The sequence below is a fragment of the Pipra filicauda genome, unplaced genomic scaffold, assembly GCF_003945595.2.
Source record: "Pipra filicauda isolate LSUMZ 115617 unplaced genomic scaffold, ASM394559v2 scaffold101_size5749837_pilon, whole genome shotgun sequence".
NCBI classification, from domain to species: Eukaryota; Metazoa; Chordata; class Aves; order Passeriformes; family Pipridae; genus Pipra; species Pipra filicauda.
This window is the reverse complement of record NW_024103452.1, coordinates 5,209,479-5,230,704: the sequence shown is the minus strand read 5'-3', so window position 1 is coordinate 5,230,704 and position 21,226 is coordinate 5,209,479. Positions and strand designations below refer to the sequence as shown.

At 37.5% G+C, this 21,226-nt stretch overlaps 1 protein-coding gene across 3 annotated transcripts in view; it reads left to right on the top strand.

Moving 5' to 3' along the window:
- Nucleotides 1–21,226, top strand: part of SEMA3D (semaphorin 3D) — a 138,491-nt gene that overhangs the window by 27,933 nt on the left and 89,332 nt on the right. For all 3 annotated transcript variants that reach the window (XM_027733996.2, XM_027733998.2, XM_027733997.2), the window contains exon 2: nt 17,152–17,342. In XM_027733996.2, the coding sequence (XP_027589797.1) occupies nt 17,152–17,342 (191 nt within the window). The remainder of the gene's footprint in view (nt 1–17,151; nt 17,343–21,226) is intronic.

Sequence of the window (21,226 nt, the reverse complement as noted above, 5' to 3'; positions counted from 1 at the left end):
AATGAAAGTGATACCAAGGGCAGCAGGTTTTTAGTGCAGCTGTAGTTATCATTAACAGAGATAAGTATTTGAAGGAATTTGGATATTCCAGCCATGCTTTGATATCAAAGGTCTCTTGTGTGAAATATAGAACCATGCCAACCAAAATAGAGATGACCATTGATTGGTACTTTCTGCTGAGTTAAAAAAAAAAAAAAAAAGGAAAGAAAAGCTTCTAAAATGCATTATATTTTGAATATTTAAGAAATTAGATCAAAATAAGTTGGAAACTCATACTTGTGTGCTGTGAATGACAATAGTTTCTTATGGAACAAAGCACACCTCCATATGCTGTATATGCTTATATCTGAGTGTGAGTTACTTTTCTGTGAATCTCGAATCTTTTATATCTTTAGACTCTTATGAATATAAGAACATTACAAATCACTTTAAAACTCCTTTTACATTGACAGCCAAAATTTTTAATCAAATACATTGAAAGAAATACAGAAAAGTGGGCACTTTTGAGATTCTGGAGTTCACGTACTACCAAGCATTACAGTTTATAATCTCTGCATTTAACTTTCCTTATTAAGTGATATGGAATAGAAAAATAAGATTTTTATATAGTGTCTAAAAGCTTAGAAAATTAATGAGTAATTTGAAGTACTACCTTCAGCTTTCACAAATTTTTGGAGAAGTGAAGAGTCACCACACTAAAGGAGGTGCTCAGTACCTCTGGGGGATGGCCCAAAGGAGAGAAATCTGCATCCTGAGTACATGATGAACAAGTAAAACACAGCTGAAACAAAACTAATGTTATTTTGAGCAGTTCCATGTTCATTGTAACTCCTGGTTAATTTATTAGATTTTTTTTTTATGATTTAAGCTATGCTTTTGCCAAATACCCATCTCAGAACTTTGCACCCTTCACTCTGTCAAGAGGCAGCAGTGTAAAAGTGGTGGGAAGAGAAGCTTTAGCAATATCTTTTCTCCTTTTGCCATTCTCCCAAAGCAAAACTTGGAGACTCTCTGAAGCCATTTGCCAGCATTTACTATTAATCTACAGTCTATATCTACATACTAAATTTTTTTTTGAACCATATTCAATGGGTCATATAAATAAGTCTGCTATCCAGCTATTATTCATCTAAGAAGCAATGCAACCAATTTTATTGTGTTTTTCCTATTGCAAAACCTTCTGTCTTCTTTTTAAATTTCCTAAATTTTTTTTTCATTTTTTTGAAAACAGAGTGTGTGCAGACACATTACCTGCCAAACTCAGAGAGACTGCAGACATAGGTTCCAATTTTTAAGTTTCTAGGGCTTTGTGCATTCAGATTCAGACATTCTAACTTTGAACATGCAGATATTTTTTAGCCATTTAATCTTTGGAAGAAAAAAGCCATATTGGCATGGAGGAATATATAGAAATGCAGTCTATAAGCCCATGAAAGAATGTCATTTCATTACAGCAGCTTAACAAGTTATCATACATCAGCTGAAGCATTGTAATTGTCTGTCTGTGCACTTGAGCTTGCCCAGAGTGAGGTAAACATCCATATTGTCGAGGGATTACTCATTAAATGAAGCATTATGTTTTAGTACTGAGAAGTCTCTGCTGTCCTTCCATTATTTTCTACTTTAAAGACAAATTTATTCTGCATAAGAGTAATTTTAATTATGTGGTTTGCTGTGTGTATATGTTGGATGTTTTTCAATTGCTCATGCAGACTGTAGACAAACACATACATATGTGCACATACAACATTTTCCCTGCTATAATTTGGTATTTCTGGCACTTTTCAACAGCAGAGTCAAGGCCAAACTGTAGCTACCTCTGGAAAATCTTAAAAGTAGTGTAGCTTTTCTGTTTTAAAACCTAATGAGGACTTTTTTTTTTTTTTTCAGAAAGTGTTGTGTTTTCCACCCCATAATTTCAGTGTTAGTTTTTGATAAAAAATCATGAAACTTTTGGATGTGTGTATTTTTTGACACAGTTCTGAAACTCACTAGGCAGTGAAAGAAATGTGTTAAAATTGTTGACCCACTGCAGATACTAACTTAACTTGAAACTTGACTTTTGATAGATACAATCAAAAGAATTAAATAATTTTTAATTCTAAATTATTAAATATAGCTAATTTGATCCTTTGGAATAATCACAGTTTATAATACTGAACTGAAAACTTTGCTGGTTTTGTAGAGAGGAACTTTTTTTGACAGGGCTCACTGTAGTATTTCTGTGAGATTAACCCATTTGGATATTTACTACACCTCATTATTCACTCTGTGGGATGTTGCTAAAAAGGTTGTGTTCTGACAGGCCCTTAAATTAATGCCTCTGTGTGTATGAAGCATAAGTATGGAGTATATAAAGTACAATTGTTTCAAGTAATTATATTTATCTACTGATCCACTAGAATCTAACAAACTCAAAAGAGAAATCCCTTTCATGAGCTGTAAATTTCAAGTTCTGACCTATTGACTTCATGAGAATAAAAATTCTCCATTGGGAGTAAGATGTTCATCATGTCTTAACATAAAGTCCAGGAGTCAAGGAAGTGCCTGACTGGAATAAACAAGTAGCTCATCCAGTCTGCCACTCTGGCACCAAGAGTGGGTAAGACCAGATGTTTCAACGGAAGGCATAAATCTTCACAATTTTGCTGTTCTAAATTGCAACATGGTTTTTCTTACATCACTCACACCTTGAAACATGAAGATTAATAGAGCTTATAACTCTATTTCCACCTAGTCAACTTGTAGCATAAATCTTAAAATACATTTCTTAAATTATTTAACAATTTTGAGAACAGAAGATTTTTAAGATATATTATTGGCTTGTGCAAAAAGTAAAACCCTTCATCCCATCCCCCCCTTTATTCGAGTAAAACTTCTGGATGTGAGAAAACCTGGTCATTTCAGTAAACTGAAAGTGAATTTTACTGCAGTGTGAGAGAGGCAAAGGGCCTTGTCAGGGAGAGAGGTGATAAGCTCCCCAACTGCAGGGTGCTGGATGCCTTTTCCATCCTACATGCCTGAAGGTACCAAGAACGATGTGGGGTGTTTCTCTTTCACTGGTCTAAGGTGTGTTTTTGCCCCACCTGTGTATTTACAACATTGGCAAAAACTCGTTTTGTTGAATGTTCAAAGCTGGTCCTGGATTCTCATCAAAGATCTCGTTGTGAAGTGTTACATCTCATCTTGTGCAGTGACCATAGCAAGATAATTTTCTTTGGCAGTAAACACTCATTAAAACTGACCACTACTATCACCTTCTTAATCTCCTCTGACCAATTTTCACTTAATTTCCCAATTACTGTTTGAGAATATAATACAAAATAAAATAATCAGGTAGCATGTGTAATGCTCCTAATGCTGAAACAGTTGGATGATCCTCACAACTAAATCAAAATTTCCTTTTTTTTTTTATTGCCCAGTGGAATCTACTTTCTGGCTCATATTATAGAGGTGGTGGCATATGAGGGAAAATAAATACGTTCTTACATTGCACTGTTGGTATTGGAAGTGGTCCTTCACACATTGGGTAGCAGACACATAAAATTGTTTGCCAGATGGTGTTGTAGATGCAAGAATTTTACAAGAGCTCAAAGGGACGCTGGATAAGTACTTGAAAGTGATACCTACTTGGGGTTTACAAAATAGACAGGCCACAATAGGCTCAGGAAATCTCCTGAGCTGAAAATAGATGGAGAGAAGGGGGAGCACTAAGGATGGGGAAATATACATGAATGTTCTATAATTATTCTTCTTTACACTTACTGTTGAAAAGATATTGAATGAGCCTTCAGTCTTGCCATTACAAACATTTTTATAGTCTTAGTTAAGTAAGGAGTTGTTGTGTGAGAGGTTTTTTCTGGAAGAGGAAATGAATGTTGAAGGTGGAGAAAACCCAGAACTGCTTAAATGTAGAAAATCAGTAAGGTGTTTTTTGATACATACTGTTAAGGAAAGCAAATTGAGAGATAACTTTAATGTTGAAAGAAGCTCAAATGTGATTACTTTCTCAGATACCGACTGCATAAGTTTGCATTCTTGCTTTTTTAGCTTTTACATTTGATATTACTGTGAGGAATGGATTTGCATTGTTTTCTTGGTGATTTCTACTGGTGATTCTCCAAGTACATATAGAAAGCATTTTCTGATCTAGCTGCACATCTCCTATGTCCTACATGCTGCTTTCTAAACCTGCAGCTGAACTGAAGTTCCATAACTTGCACTACAGTACACACATACTATTCATAAGCAAACAACTAGCTGTAGCAACTCTGTCTGCTGAAGATGTTCTTCTTTTTCAGAAAGGAGATCTTTATGTGGAACAATTAAAAGGGGCATGGTCAATTTATAGTTCATGAGTCAATCCAGTGACTCATGATACTGAAATTTATTATGCACATAAGGCATTTTTTTTAATCTTGTTTTTTTTTCATTTGTCTCATCCTTTGTTAGGGTTGGCCTTGCATGCTGGATTCTTATCTTTTTATTGTTTTGTTTTTTTGAATGTTTATACAAGGACTTCTGAAAAATAAGAATGTGGCTGAGGTGCCTCTAAAGGAACAGAGATGCCAAGGCTTGAGTGGGATTTTTGAATTGACTCACTCACATTGGCATGTCCTGACCGCCAGAGCTGAGTTACAACTTGTAAATGTCACTGGAAGCAGCTGACTTTCTTATCATCCATAAAATTTGAGTTTGTATTTGGCAGAATTTTTGTTTCAAAAAAAAGTTTAGGAAAAAAGTTATGGTTATCATTGTTACTATTGCTGTTCTTAATATTATTATAATTATTGATGGTGGTGAAAATTATAACTATCCTTACTCCCAAAATTGCTCTACTTGATATTGAGAAGACCAAAACTCTGCTGCAGTGTTTTTCTTTGCATATTTTAATATTTTGGCAGATAATGTCAGACTTGTATCAACCATCTGAAATAACTACTTGCTGGTCATTAGCATGATTACAACCCATGAGCTTATAGATACTCTGAAACCTGTCTAGAATAAGTGCTGTGAGAAGGTATTTTTCCAGAAAGTCCATTTGAAAGAGAAGCTGCTTTTTGCCTCCTCCCAGTTTATTAGAGGCGTGAGACGATAGCAATTTAGCAATCATTTTCTTGGTACAAGCTATTAGTCATCTTTGTTCTTTTGAGATGATGTTTTCAGTGGGCTTTTTTTTGGCATTAATGGCACTTCTGTCACCATATGGCTTAGTCAATTACAGATCTCCAGAGTAACAAAACTCACAGTTTATGTGTTATGTTTCTATGCTTTTCTCGGGGTCCACAGAAATGTGACTATTCTGTGTGACCTAGAAGGGGAAATGTGAGACCCCGCCCTGCATTGCACATTGCACAGAAAGAATCAGTAATGAGCTCTTTCTGTGCCTCAGGAGGAGCACAAAGCAGCTGGAGTGGGACTAAGGGTCTAGACAGCTGATCTCAGTGAGGATGGAGGATGGTCAGCTCTACAGAGAAAATGTTCGATAGCTTGTCAATTCATGACCCTGAGGTCTAAGAGACTTCCCTTCCCTCAGACAAATGGGATCACCCCATTAATATGAATGGTTGAACTTCATTTGACATCAGTCAGTCCACGGTCTGAGTGCAAGTACATTATTCCTGTGCCCTTAATGCAAGTCACATACCCCAGCTGAGCAGACAAGGGAAGCAGAGTTTCCAGAAGTCATTGTTGTTTTGCTTTTGCAGTATGGTGTGAAGATGGTCAGTAGGTTGATTCCTTTGCAACTATGTTCCATGCTTGATAATCTTTAAGATATTTTTTGCATTTGATAAAGTTCATCTTTAAATTTGTGCTTGTTTATTTAAAACTGATATGCTGCGTCAGATAGTCCATTCGACTGGGTAGAAAGAAGCATATCACGTTTAAGATAGTGACATTGATAACTAGCAATTAATATAATCTGATTCCACTCTTTGTTCACTTTAAATCCTCCTGGAATGTCAGCTGAGTACATTTAGCATCAGCTTCCTCAGCTGTTAAACTAAAATAGTAGGAATGCATTTCCTTTGCAATGACTCAATAATTTATTATATACTAGTTACTGCATATTTTAAATTGAATGTATGAAAGGTATTATAAAAGTTTTGAAAACAATATCTTATTAGTGTTTCATTACTCTCTAGGCACAGGAATTTTGATTGTGCATTGTGATTTAAATAAACGATTATTAAAAATCAAGGTTTAATTTGCTTAATTGGTTGTCATCTATCTCATTTTAGAGATAAGTGGTTACTGTTCAGTTTGTTCGAAGATCCAAGGACCCAGGTTCCTTTTGAAACAGCCAATATCTAGTTTTTCTCATGATTTATTCCTAGTAGTTTGGTTTTTCTTGTTCCTTTTGAAGAAATTGCCCTTCACAGGTCTCTCTGTGTAAGGCTGTTGTATAATGCATGCTCATTTACTTAGTTATGTTTGTAAGCTCCAGCTGTGCCCATCACTTGCTAAATCTGTCATTGAAGGATTTTGTTTTAAATTCTGCCTGGCTTTGTTTTCAGATGTTTCTGAATTCCTTCCTGTGTTGAGTCACAGCTGTGAAAAGAGAAATCTACCTCTTTAATTCAAAGGGTCAGTGGTTTAAAAACCACTAAAGCCTGATGGGGAATGGCTTAAGGAAGATAGTTAATCATAGTGATCCCAAGGCTTCATAAACTTGCATGGGGCTCATCTGACATGAAGAGTCCTGGATATCTTCAAGCCCTGGTTCTTTGAGGAGTGGCTGCTTTTACCAGAGAGTGGAATTCTCTATTGAACAAGCACCTGTGGTGGATTTTTGCCACCTGCTCAGCTGTGGCTATGGAAACACAACTTAATCTTCTTCACCACATCTCTTTTCTAGCTAAGAGAGTGTGGAGACCAAATCCTTCCAAGTAATTTTTCTCCCCTCAACCTTGAGAAATATTTAGTGTGGTAACTACAATGGCTTCCACTCCTTGATACAACTGGGAGATAATTAGCAGCAGGAAGGAGCTGCTAATTTGGACAGAAAAGAGAGGTCAGCCTGGAACACAGAGCTGATATTTTATCTCCTGGTTGAGCAGAACCCATTGGCTTGATGTGAGTGTCAGCAGTTTGTTCAGTGGCATTTCTCACCCAGCTTCTTCTTCTAGCTCCAGTGGGGGAATCCTGAGAGAAATCCCCTTCTGGTCTCATCAGCGCAGACAAAAACCTTATTTCACATACAGTGTCAATAATTTTGTCACTGAGTTCTGTGTTTAGTTTTCATGGGTTAGGCAAATCAGGACTGTGTGGGTGAACTATACCTGGCAGCTGTGAGATACTGAATTAAGTTATACAGCTAATGCAGTACTTGTATCTATTCTGTGTGTACTTCACTTGTCCTATGCACACATTCCTATTCTTGATACAGGAGTTTATGATCTGCTTGTGAATCAGCTCTTGAATTGGTGCAGCTTTTGGACAGTTTTATAAAAGGAAAGTGGTCCTGATTTCAGTCCAATTTCAATACTATAGTAGATGATTTGTGAGAAGATCAGGTAGGTATTTCCCTCATCAGAGCAATCCTTGGGAAGATAAGATCACCAGAGAGTAGGAAAAACCATTTGATGTCTGTCAGACACTTAAGTTTAAGTGGAAGAGTGTTGGATGTTGAGGAAGATCTTCAATGTGTGATTCAGTTCAGTTATTCATTTGTCTGTTAATTGTTAAAAGAATTAGTAGAAAAAATACGGTTGAAAGAAACATGAGGAAGTAATATGGTTCTGTTTGTAGCTCAAAGAATGGATAACTTCAGCTTTGGATCAGATTGCTCAGAGCTATGTCCAGTCAAGTTTCAAATGCCTGCAAAGACTTCTCTGAGCCGCTGTTTCAGCGGTGACAGTCCTTGTAGGCAATGAACCCTAGAACTCCCTCAAGGTCAAGACTGCCTCATCACGTTAGGGAAGAATGATTACTGGGGAAAAGGACATTATAGTGGTGTTTTACATCCTACCTTTTCTGTATTGGTCTTCTGGTTATGGAACTTGCCCAGTAACTAATTGGTTAACTGTATAAAAATCTTCCCTGCTTTTCAAAGAAGTCCTGATTCATCTATGCACTCTTTGTCCTCACTTCGTCCTCACGAGACAAAGAAAAGTTATTGTGGTTTTAAACCAAAGTGGAAATATTTCTGTGTTGAATGGAGGAGGTGATGCCTGAATTCTTGTTTTCTTTTTCCGTATGGCTGTTTCAGATTCCAGGAACTGTCATGCTAGCACCCTTCACAAAGCAGCTTAAAAATAGACCAGCAAAACAACTATTGCACCAAATATAAATTGATTTCTGCTGTAACACAAACGTAAAGTTCTCTGAGGGTCTGATAGCAGCATGTTCTAGCCCCTGAAAGTGATAAAGTTGATGATCAGAGGACACAGGACTGTTAAAGCTTTGATAACCTGCTGTCTGAACTCACACTGGCAGCATTTTACTCCTTACGCAGCTCTATGAAGTTCTTTGTAGAAAATGAAACTGTTATTGCTTGCAATTTTCTGCAGTTTGCACAAGAACTTAAATCAAGTGTAAAACCCTGGAAGAAGTGATACATGAAGTCATGGATCTCACCACAGGAATCACAGCCAGTAGTCTATTGCCCCTGGGGAAAAGGGTGGATGACTAAGGCACTGCCTGAATGTTGAAGGATGTGCTCCTAACTGCTGGTGTGACCTTATCCAAGGGATGTCATCTCCTATGGTAAAAATTAATTGACTCATAATGACAAGGATAGAGGATAGAGAATAGAGGCATTAAAGCTTTTAAACTGCTCAGGTACTGTGCTGATGAGTACCTGAGAAAACCCATAACAGGAATACGTCCACACTGAGTTAGTGACTCGTATAAGCTTATATAGAGGCAGTGCTGCTTTGCTGTCACAGAACCTCCAAATGTAATGAAATCAAATGTTTAAAAAAACTAGAAAGAAAGCAAATGTGTTCAGCCTAACAATAAAATAACTGGGTTAAAGGGATAATAGAGATCACTGCACTGCAATGTACATGTTCATATGTGTATCATTTTACATATTGGCTGCACAAAATGTTGATCCAAAATTAGTTGGACAATGGATATAAAAACCCCTCATCCAATAGAGTTCAAGTATATCAGCATGAATTATTAAATCAAAATTTGTTGGAAATGTAAATCAAAATCCTTCCGGCATGTCTTTCCCTGTGGTATAGTTTATATATTGAAGCTCTGTAGACTGTGCTCTACAGAGTTCACTGATAGTGCATCATATAATGAGGCCATACGTTGATGAAAGGAGTTTTAGGAAAATATGCCATTGAATATCCAGCAAACATATTTGATCAAAGCCCAGCTGCCATATGAAGTGCACATTTTTTAACCGTCACTAAACTGTATTAGCCTCAATTCTTTTGAAAACTATAAGATTTGACTTTTACACAGCTGACAATCAACTAAGTAATACTGGCAGTTAATGAAACATCCTATCAGCATTAGTGAAGTAAAAAAAAATCCCCAAAATGGTTAATTATATTAAGATGCCAACTACAACATGCAGTTGCCTTAACATTTATAACATTCTGTTTTTCTCCGAGTCCCATAATCAACTTTAAGATACAGCTGGGGAATCATTTTGTTTTACTCTTAGAGTCCCACAGGCATCTATATCTATAAGATACAGCTGGTGAATCTGTGAGTGCCTGCAAGCATTTAAGCACAATTGCAAACTAGTTGGCAATACATTACTGCTTATATCAGATAAATCTAGCTACAAATTTTAGCACAATAAAGCATTGGCTGTGAAATGAAATTAGCATTATAGATATAATTGTAAATGTAAATATTTGTTCTTTATTTCTTTCAGTTTTGGGAAGGGTTTGTTTTGGGGATTTTGTGGTCGAGTTTCTGATTTAGTAGAGTCTGCTGGGTTGTGATTCTATGGATGGTCTGGGTAGCTGCAGGTTCTGCCTGTACGCGGAGTTGGCTGGCTGGTTTTGCCTTTGATGCATGTATGGCTAAAATGTGTAATATACTGTTATATAGTATGCAATTAATGGAGCCATATGCAATTAATGGAGCCAGCAGTAGGAGCTGGCTTAGGTTTGGATTGCTTGGATCAAGGACAGAAGAGCCCTACCTACTTGTATCTATTAGATACATCCATGGAGAGAGCTCGTTGGCTGTACCCTTTCAGAGGATACACTATTGTTTACCTTGCTGCTATGTCTTGTGTAGGAGTAAGTCAGGACTTGATACATGACATATTTCACCAGAGTGCTGCACTATTTCCTCATCAAGCGGGGTTTTTCACAAACATGCAAAATACATGGTAGAGCAAGTGTCTATTCAAGTAACTAATATGTAAAACACCTCATTGCCACTAGTTACTGGTAACCCCCAAAAATATCAGCCAGTTCAGACTTCTGGTGATAGAATCGTCCCTGCTAGAGGAGTCACGCTCCACTCCTGCAGAAGTTAGAAGGTTTCCTATGAAAGGAAATACAGAGAACAGTTTTTCCATAGAGAAACACTGGCAAGAATTCCTGGAGATGAAAAAGAGACTGTAATCCTTCCTTTGAGTTGGCCATTGTAGATTTATGTTTCTTCCAGCAAAAGAATGGTAGTTGCAGTATCAGTGGTTAGCTGGCTTGACAGTGCTGCCTGGGGTTAATTCAGGCTGTAGCTGAACAAATGCAATCTGTTAGTGCTTAAATGTCCAGGCAGGTCTCCCCAAAATGAGCATTTATTTTATCTGATGGCCATCATGACACTTTTCTGGCTTTTAAGTATTTTCCCAAAAGCAAGCCAAGGCTGTTCCACAGGCAAAGCATCCTGCAAGTGTTCTCTCCCTGTCTGCTATAGTTAGAGCTGAGCCAAGCCACCACAAGTGCTGCAGGTGGTGACAGACATTTCAGAGGAAAATTCTCTCTCTTTGAAACCCTTCGGACGTCACAGCACTCAGCAGGAAGCGGTTTCCATCTAGTCTACCTTTTCATTAATGTCTCTAGGAATTTTCATGCTACTGCCTTTTTCTTTTCTTGGATACCACAGTTACAAAACCCATCTTAGAATCACTTTTCATAGCTTGAGAGGGTTTTTTTTGGTCTGCTGGGGAAACATGCTGTACTTAAAATAATGTAACACTGAGGTTTGGCTTAGAGTTCCTTTTGATTCTTATGTGTTGCTAAATCGTGCCTTACACTGCTTTCTTCTTTGGCTTGTGTTTGGGTTTTGGTTTTTCTTTTTTTTTTCTTTATGGTCAGATGTATAGGGTGTTCTCATGTCGTTCTAAATAAAGAGCCTATGGGAATCTGTTATTACAGATGTAATACCTGAAGTCATAGTTCCTTCCACAAAAGAAAACAAGGAAAAAAAAAGAAGAGAAGTATCAGAGGTGCATGTGCATCTAACTTCAGAGTGAAAGGCATGTTGATATTTCTGTGTGAAGATACAAGCTGTGCATCTGACTGGTGGGACGTTTTATTCATGTGCTCACCTCCTCTTTGCAACATCATTATCAGATGACAAGGTGCTTTTCAACCCACCTGATCCCATCCCACCTTTTTTCACAATAAATATTGTGCTTGAGAAACAGGGAATAGAATGTAAAACTATGTGTCTGATTTTCTTCATTTTTCAGGAGACACAATATACAAAGGATTAGGGTTAAAGAGTAGCATTTGTTTTATTGTCAGTCTTGGATTTATGTGTTATATGTCTAAAAGATATAATACCACAGATAAAATAACTCACAATCACCATTACTAGTCATATATAACACACCTGTGTGCATGGTTGTCTATCTGCCACTTTCTGAAAGGATTAGTTCTCCGTCTATGCGAAATCTTTGCGTGTAATCCTGATCTCATTGACATTGACTTGAAAAATATCCTGGTATCTTTTGAGGATAAAGTGCTCATTTCCTGTGTGTATAATTTTAGGTGCCCGATAGTAAATTTCATGGTCAGATAAGCTCTTCATAGCAATGTGACACAGACCACTCTATAAATTACCCATTCCTACCTGTATTTGTCTCCAAACAGATGACATGCCTGTAAGAAATGCTTCCATCAGTAGATTGGCTTCAGAAAGATCCAGAAAACTATTAAAAATGAACAAAATAACTGAGTTTCTTCATCCTTCTTTTCTCAAATTTCACTTCCTTCATCATCATTTTTACTATAGTTTAAATTTATCTTAATGAATAAAAAATCCGGTGTAATCCTCAAAGGTATTTTCTCTCTCTATTGGAGAGCTTTATTTATTATGATATGATTTTCTGCAATAAAAACAGATTTTTTACTGACTCTTTGTTCCCTCAGGTACATCCTCCTTGTATCTCAATCCCTTCATTTTTCTTTGCTCTATTTGACTCTTCTCAGGTGGGAATCAGAACAGTGTTTTTTCTTGCCTTCCCAATTACTGGTGTTGAATGGATAGTGTATAAATCCTGAGAGGAGCTCAGTAAAGGCAAAGCCTTTAAAGCTTTTTAAAACTCATTATAAGCTGGGTTATGCTTCATATGAGTATTTGCTAATCATCTGGGTATTTAACAATAGCAAAGGCTGCTCTACGGCAAAAGCTCATCTAAACCAGAAACACTAAACCCAATGATTTAAGCAAAACAAAATTAAAAAAAATCACCTATTGTAGGCCTTTTTATTGTACCATTGTCTTTTTATTCTGTAGTTTTTCCTGGTGTTGGGAAGTTATGTAATGCTGATCTGGGGTTTATGTAAAAAGCAGTATTTTTCAGAATCCTTGGAAGAGAACATTTCCTGCACTATAAACAGCACAAAAACTACTTAATAAAGAGGAGAATGGTGATGAATAATAACTCTTTACCAGTTCTTGGATGGATTTAGCTTTAACTAAGATTCATAATGAAGAGAAAAGCCTCTTCTGCCAAATAATATATCAACAGACCATCTATTTAAGGGGTACAAGAACATAGTTTCATTGTACTCTGGATGAATGTCATCTCTGTTGTTCAAGAAATAAGTTAAGAATGTTAAGTCTAAAGATGTAATTTTATTTTTAGTCTATTTGACTTTATAAGTTATTAGTCTGAGTTACGTATGCTTGTAGTTTTCTCTCTTATTACCAAAGAGTATTCAATATCCAACTCATTATTATAGTACAGTTTTGGACCACATAGTAGACAATCATAGGAATTTTTCTTTTGGCATATATATGATAATTCAAAGGTGAGACATCTACAGGTATATGCATTGGACAAAATATCTGTATATTTGTAGTTAAAGAAGCATGCTTTAAATTTGTATGCATATATGTAAAGGACATGTACTTAATAAAGAGATAGGAAAGAGAGAACATACTTTTCAATAATCCATAATCAACAATAATCTTTAATCACCATGAACCAACTCAAGGTTGTTCTCAATTTTCAGTTGTCACGGTTTGTAACATTGCTATGAGATTCAATAAAACTGAACCCTATCTCTTTACTGGAATACAAAATTCTGAATTTTAAAATGACCTTGGAAAACTAGTGCTGGAAACAGGTTTTAAATTATCCTCCAATTCCATAAAGGTTTTTGTTATGGAATTAACTGAGAGCTACATGAACTACTGTTAAAAAAGTGTATGTTTGCAGATGGGACACAGTCCTTTCAGCTCTGGACTTCATGACGCCAGGAGAAGTCAGAAACTACACAGTATTTGTGAATGCGAGATTTTGCATTTAGATAGGTTTGAGCTGAACGATCTGAAAAACCTCCCATAAGCACAGAGCTCCTCACTGTCTGTGTGTCTGAGAGGGCTGAAGAGCTCTGTTTATTGCCACAAAGGACCTGGAATAAATTATGTTTAGTAAATTGGCTCCAGGTTTTCTTGTTTCAGACAGTAGCTTCGGAGCAATCTGTTTTATAGGCTCCACTAAATCTGACCAATTGCAGGGAGGTGACACCTCGTTTAGGGGACGTGACATCACGCCTGTGCCAGTCAGGTCCAGCTGCCTCTCTGTGTCAGGATGGCAGGACACCAGCAGTTCAGCTTTTTGTCTTTTGGCAGTTTAACCTACAGCCCATTACAAATTTATGAGCCCCCCAGGGAGGTCCAAGCAGGATGGAGCCGGGTTCCTTGGCCCCTCTTCAGCCTCTCGCCTCCCATCCCTACGTGGGGCAAATAAAAGCTCTTTTATTCCACTGGAAATGCCCCTATTTCAGCGAGGTGTGTGCATAACTTCCTTCCACAGTCAGTCCTGCAGGTGATAATTAACACAGTGCAGATATTTCCTAGCTGAAGCCAAGGTGGGAAAGAAGCTTTAGCCTCAGGAGTTTTCTTTTCAGACTCTTTTTCCTCATTTATTTTGGGACTGTTCATGATGAGGAAGTTTTAGAACATGCTGGTGCTTAGCAAAAGTATTGAAGAACTAAAGGAAACTATAATTTTTCCTTCCATGACTGAACTCTTCTTACTTTTCAGGGGAGGAAAGAATGGGGGAGTCAGATTTGCTTTTAGGTTTTATATTTTATTTCTGCTCAGGAGTCTGCTTCTGAGCAGTGTGACTGTGGGTCTTTTAAGCATAGGACACTGATTAACATTACATGTGTTACAGAGGAAGGATATTTCCCCAAGATTAATGGCAAGTTAGTTGCTCTGAAGTTCATTAACCTGAGCTAGTCATTAGACTGTTGGAAAGACTCTGTGTAGAAGCTGAAATTGTATTAGAGGATCATCATAAACTAAAAATACGTGTGACAATCTGGCCAGATTGCAGTGAATTTAAGACAGGACAGTGTTGGCTTGAGCTCACAGAGCAGCTGCCTCCAGTACAAACTAACCGCCTTGTGACAGCAAATGGTTTTTCACAGACATTATTCAAATAAAAGGGGAAGGGGGGGGGGAAAATAAGGAAGGTTCCCATTAGCAAAAGAAACCTACATGAAAAAATGAGGTTGGGGGGTGTGGCCAAGGCCCAAGTTCAGCAAATGACAGTTCATTCCAGTAACTGGTGTTTCGTTTTTTTCTGTAAGTGCCAAATTTAGTCCTGATTCTTCACTGTATTTTGCCTCAGGAAAATGAGCCCCAAATCCTTTGATGAGACCCCTGTCGGCTGAGGCCCAGACCCTCAGGCCATGAGTTCTCAACATATTTGCTGTGAGACTGGCTCCTTCTTAATTGCTTTTTTTTGGAGTATGGTTTGTCACTATCATCCTACTGGAAAGGAACAGGGCTGGTGTCTCATCTTTATACGATCTTCCCTTTCCTCCCTCCCCTTCTTTTCCCCTTCTTACCTCTAAATAAATTTCTTCAGGGTGATATAACCCAAGATAGTCTAATCAACAGCAGTCCTTCAAGGTTCACCCTCAAATAGATGTATTGGCACAGAAGGAATAAGGATCTTCTCCGAGGATCCAATACTGTAATAAAGGGAAGGGAAGGGAAAGATGAAGCAGAAGCATTTCACATTTGTTTTATTTTCTTTCCATGTCATCTCATGAAGATATAGTGACATTCAGACACTGGATGTGAGTGTTGGGGAAGGGACTGAGAAGAAAGAAGCTCAAAGTTCTGCAATAGGAATGATGCTTTGGGGGTTTTAGGAATTATTTCCCCCTGTCTCTTTCCCTGCCGTGCCCTTCCTGCACACCCCATTGTCTTTTGATATTGATAGGTGGTCTGGAGGCTCAGAAAGACTGAGCTTCATCTGAGAGAGATCTCCTGTGGTGGAGAGAACTGAAGGGGTTCCCTCTCCATCCTTTCATGCCAGGAAGGATGGACTGTCTGCATCACGAGGTGCCAAGTTGATTCTGGGTTCTCTGACACCAGCACTGCAGCGAACTGAGTGTCAGACCAGGGGAGAGGCTCAGGGGCCACGAGCCCCCGCACCTCTCATGGGCTTACAAGAAACCTCTCCTTTGATGTCCATGCAAGTGCTGGCTGATGTGGGCATTAGGATTAGTCTTTTAATCAAGCAGTTCCAGTACCTTTCACAAAAGAATTTTCATGGCAAGTCATGGGCCATTAATCTCTCCACTAACCATAACATTTCCTTACTCCTTGCTTTACGGCATTACTCAAACACTGACATTTGTCATTTCACCAACCATCTCCCTTGACCTCTGGCATCATGCACTTGCAGGGGGAAGGATCTGGTCTCACAAATATTTTCATACTCTGATCTCTGTGATTTATTAACCATCAAGTTCTGCGTTCAGAACTCAGGATGCCATTTCAAATGATTTCATGTGCAAAACTGGAGTTATTGGGCAAAAGAGATACCTGATAACTAGGTACAAATGGGACACCAGGGTTGCTGTTGCTTTTTTCAACTAAAAAATTTGTAGTGTCTGTGTGACTTTGAGAAAATAGGTTCACTGCAGCTTTATGATTCCGTTTTTTGCATAGGGAAAATAAGGACAGTGATAATTGCTTTCATTTGTAAAACACTTCAAGATTTATGAAATATGAATGACTGTTATTAAGTGAAAAGTGTTGCAAAGCTGGCTAAGTTGCACGCTGTGCTAATGAAGTCCCATATCAGCCTATTGACCTCTGCATGAAACACTCATTAAAGTTTATAGGACATTTTGGTGAATGAGTTGAGGCAGTTATTCTGCTGGAAATACTATAGTGAAAGCACTTTTAAATCTGCCATCCACGTTGACTTTTTTCTCTATTAAAATAAAACACAACTGCTTGCTCTATACAATTTTCTTAGTTTTTTTATGAAAGTTTATGATGAGTATGTACTCACTGTTAACTCAGCTTGTACCCCCATGGTATCTGAGATATTATGGTTCATTCTAGCCATAGCATAAATATAAAGTAGCTGTTGTACTGAGATTAAGAAAGTTATAAAACATAAAGATATCCAGTGGAGCAGCATGAACTAACAAGTTACAAGGTCACTTTTGAACGGAAAATATTCTTCTTATGGATACTGCATTAATTTAATTTGTGCTTAAACTTCAGCCGTGCTAGACACTGGTGTTTGAAAAATTTACATATTTTTCCAGTGTCAAAATGTGCAAATTTATTATTAAAGAAACAGATTTACAACATTTTTATTTATATTAGATGAACAAATACTTCTGTAACGAAGATACTAAATCAGTTACTCTTTAAAGATAGGTCTGGCTTGCTCACAGAATTATTGTTTATAGAAAAATGGAGATCTACAGATGTTTTCTTTTTTTCTTCCAGATTAAACTTGGATTGTTTGAAAAGTGGGAAGATATTTCAGCATAGTGCAAAAGAAGGTACAGAAGAAGGGAGCAGAATGAGAGCTTTACAAGCGCCACATGCCTGCAGCCTACTATCTTTAGTGATACTGTTCCTTCCAGTCATTGGAACGTCAAAACAAAATATCCCGAGACTGAAGCTTTCCTATAAAGGTAAACTTTTCAGTAGTTTTTCTGATTCTGCCACTTTTGTTTTGATGTGATGTTGCCAGCAGTTCATTTGTATTATTAATCAGGAAAGCAAAACACTGTCCCTACAGTTCCCAGAAATACATAATATAAGCCTTAAAGATGGATGAATTCTGCCTAGGGACAGTATTAAGTTCTCTTTTTAGTGTATGTGTAGGGACACATGTTTCAGAAATATAACTGTCTTTTTAATCCATTTCTTCTATTTGTTCCAAGAGGATGTTAACATACTATACATAAATTAGAGGGGAGTCACTGCCTAAACATAAACTTCTAGTGCTACTTGAAACATCCTGAGGCCCATTGGAGACATTCCCATGTGGCTGGTGGAGATGAGGTGGGACATGGAGAACATTCACACCTTCCTCGAGCATCAGAGAAAGTCGAGGGAGCTGCCCCAAGTGTTTCAAAGGACAGTGTAATTTATTTTTGTAATATTTTTTTTGTATTCTTGATATGCATTTTTCTTTTTCCTTACTTCTTTGAATCACAAAAACGTGTTTATCTGTGGAATTTCTTAATCTTGTGTGTGGTTCTTGTGGAGAATGTTAGAGGCTGAGGGGTTTAAACAGATGTATTTATGTATTAATGGACAATTTTTTATAGAGGTTAGATTTCTTGTTGCTTAGAAGGTACAGCACACCACAGGCACAGAGATATGTCACTGATATTGTCTTCTTTAACCCAAACAAATGCTCCCCAGTTAGTTATGTTTCAGCTATGTCAGCACCCTGCCCTTATGGGAGCTATTTCTGCTCTGTTTTTCAAACTTATGTCTTCCTATGCATTGCAGAATTACACTCATGATGGTGTGATGGGACAGGCTGTAAAGCCTTTGTCAGGGCTTATGATATGTTTATCATGAGTTTAACACGCCGAGGAATTTATTGAGTAAGCAGAGTGACATGCTATTTATTTACAAGCTTCTCTTTTGCTAGATTTGTATGCCACTGTGCTTTTGCTATTCCACTGTGTATGGATGTGTTTGGATGTGTTTCTGTGAGAGAGACAGAGGAAGCGAGATCAAGGGATCTTGACAACATTTTTATAAATTCAGGAAACAGTTGCACTCGCTGAGGCCAATGAATACAGAAACTGAAAGAACATGACATGAGTTATGAAAGTTAGCAATAAACCCCTCCTAACATACAGCCAGCCTTCTCACAGCCAGGCCTTTTGAGATAATTCCCCAAAGCAGCATATACCATATGGCGATGGCATTTATTGTGGATTTGACACTCACGATTAGCGAATTCCTCTAAACTTCAAAAGCAGACAGCCTTTGGCAAAATCCTGATGGATGCATTTGGCAGGTAAGGATGGGAGGAGAAAGAAAAATTATTGAGGTCAACACAGGGAAAAAAGAAATGGCTGAAATCTTAGTTTAAAATAGTGGCAGAGACCTACTGGGAGTGGTTGGGAAAATGCCTGAGCTCGTTTAAAAAGACAATGAGTGGATGATTGATATTTAGGCCCTGACCCAAACTTTTATTAGCAACTTTATAAACCTTTCATTTTGGCTTGAGGGATACAGTTTCCTGTCCAAGCTTATCCACCTATATTCCTGCAGGGGGGGAAGAATCAACAACAGATACAGATAGAAAATGGCACATAAATCTTAATTTGGAGAGCAGTGATGGAACTGAAAATCCAGAAGAAAGAGAATTATCAGAATTTATTGTGCCTTCTCTTAATTTTTTTGGGGGGGAATGGGATGTATTTTTCTTTTTCCACATGGAAGAAAAATGTTATTACAGTTTTTTCATACTTACGTATTGTAAATGTTGTCAGTATGGCTTATTGTAATTAAATCATATTTTTGTTGTTGATAACATCATGTCAGATCTCCTGACCATTAATTATAGTTGGAATTAAGTCTACCTTCCTCCCCCCAAGTATTTCCGCTAGAATAATTCCAAGGTTTCTGAGAATTAGATGTAGGAGAAATGAACTGTCTTGCCAGTTCTCATAAAATTGTTACAAGTAACGTCACTGACAAGTCCTGGCATCTCTGTTCTTTGGAACTAAGATTTGAAATATCATAAGGAGGAGCATACAGGGCTCTTTTCCTTCTTTATGGAAAACTGACCAAGACTGGACACATCAGGCAGCTTCAAAGACCTGGTCACACATGTGTCTTTGTAGAGAAGGGTTCATCCCCTTCTAGGAGAAATGTGTTTATGGGATGGCATAGCTCCATCTTCCCAGAAGAGCTGAGCATTCACTGGGGCAGGAAAGCTGGAAGCAAGTAGGACTTTGCTCTGCAGTTACTGTGTCTCCCAGCCCAGCACACCTCAGCTGAGGGCTGGGAAACTGCTTCTTCCCAAGCCCTGTAGCACTAAGGAGAAGAAAGGGAATGCCAGGTGATGAATGCTGAGGGTGAAGAAGCATGGGGGACAAAAAGAGATAAATAAAAAGAGGGAATGGTATTAAAGGAACACAGAGGAAAGAGAGAGAGAAAGAGAGAATAAGTCAGTGGTGGATCAAGGAAGAGGGAGACAAGACGGTAGGGTAGCTAAAAGAAGTGTCTATAACCGCAGGAGTGCTTCAATAAACCACAGTGCATCACAGCTCCTTCGCATTCAGACAACAATTAAACTTTTAGAGCTTCTCTGAATGGCAGATGTAGGGTTTTGTCTTCTGTGAAATAACTTAAGGGGTGAAAATCTGTGCTGAAAATGTTAAGATACAGATATTCCAGTGAAGGAATTAATATAATGTCATATGATAGATTTCAGTTATTGTTTGCCTCACTTCTAAAAATGTATTTAAAAAAAATTGTGCACATATAAAACTAAAACTACATGCAATTAAATTAAAATATCTTGTAGTACATGTGTTTTCCACCTTTGTTAATATGATCTTTAATCGCATACCTCAGCCCACGTTTTCTCTGTTCCATTAATTGAATAATTCTTCAATATTTCTTTTTATCTTCTTCACTTGGTCTTTAGCTTTTAGGTACTGGTTCATGTCATTGATATCTCAGAAATTATGACTGTACTTGTGATACTTCCAGGGTATTTTCATTGCATAGACCTTAATTAATTATATTTCTTAAATACTTTTACAAGATTATGAGATATTCTTATTATATTTATGTTATGTTTAATATTAGGAGAAGGTAACAAGTTGTCTTCTAATAGAAGATTACTATCTTTAGAAAATCAGGGGATGATTTTTGAGTAATATTCCATATTTTAATACTCTTTCTATAGTCCTGCATTCAGTGTCAGAGCAACAGTGTGTATTTATCAGTAATTGTCATGTAGCTGGAGATACCATGTGACCTTCATGCAAATTGTAGAACTCCCCAAGCACAGAAGTGACATTCAGCTTCCCTAAGCAGCACATCCTCATTGTCTGCTACCTCGTTTAATATCCTCATTCTGACCTCTACAACAAATGCAGAAGATTTTCACAAACCAGTCTCATTCATTAATGTCATTTACAGGAGAACATCAGTTCTGTTACTAAAGAACAGGAGGATCTGTGTCCTAATTTACACATGTGGACATGTTTAATTCATACAGTATAGACAGTCTTATTTATGTCTATCTTTTGAGTAATAATCTTTGTTAATTCATTGACAGGTACTTTCATACAGATTTTGTGTGTGTGTTTCTGCATTTTACTTTATAGGGAGAGGCAGCGAATAGCCAGACCAGAAGGCTGATTGTCTTCTAGAAAAAAAAGAAATAAAATTCAACTTCTTTCAATTTGTGGCTATCTTAAAATTTCCCAGTAGAAATGCAGATTCCTAACAGCAAGTTTAACCTGTTGATTCACTTTACTTTGCTGCTTTTCATGACTGTCTTAATAAGTGTAGTTGTGTTCTAAACGAATGC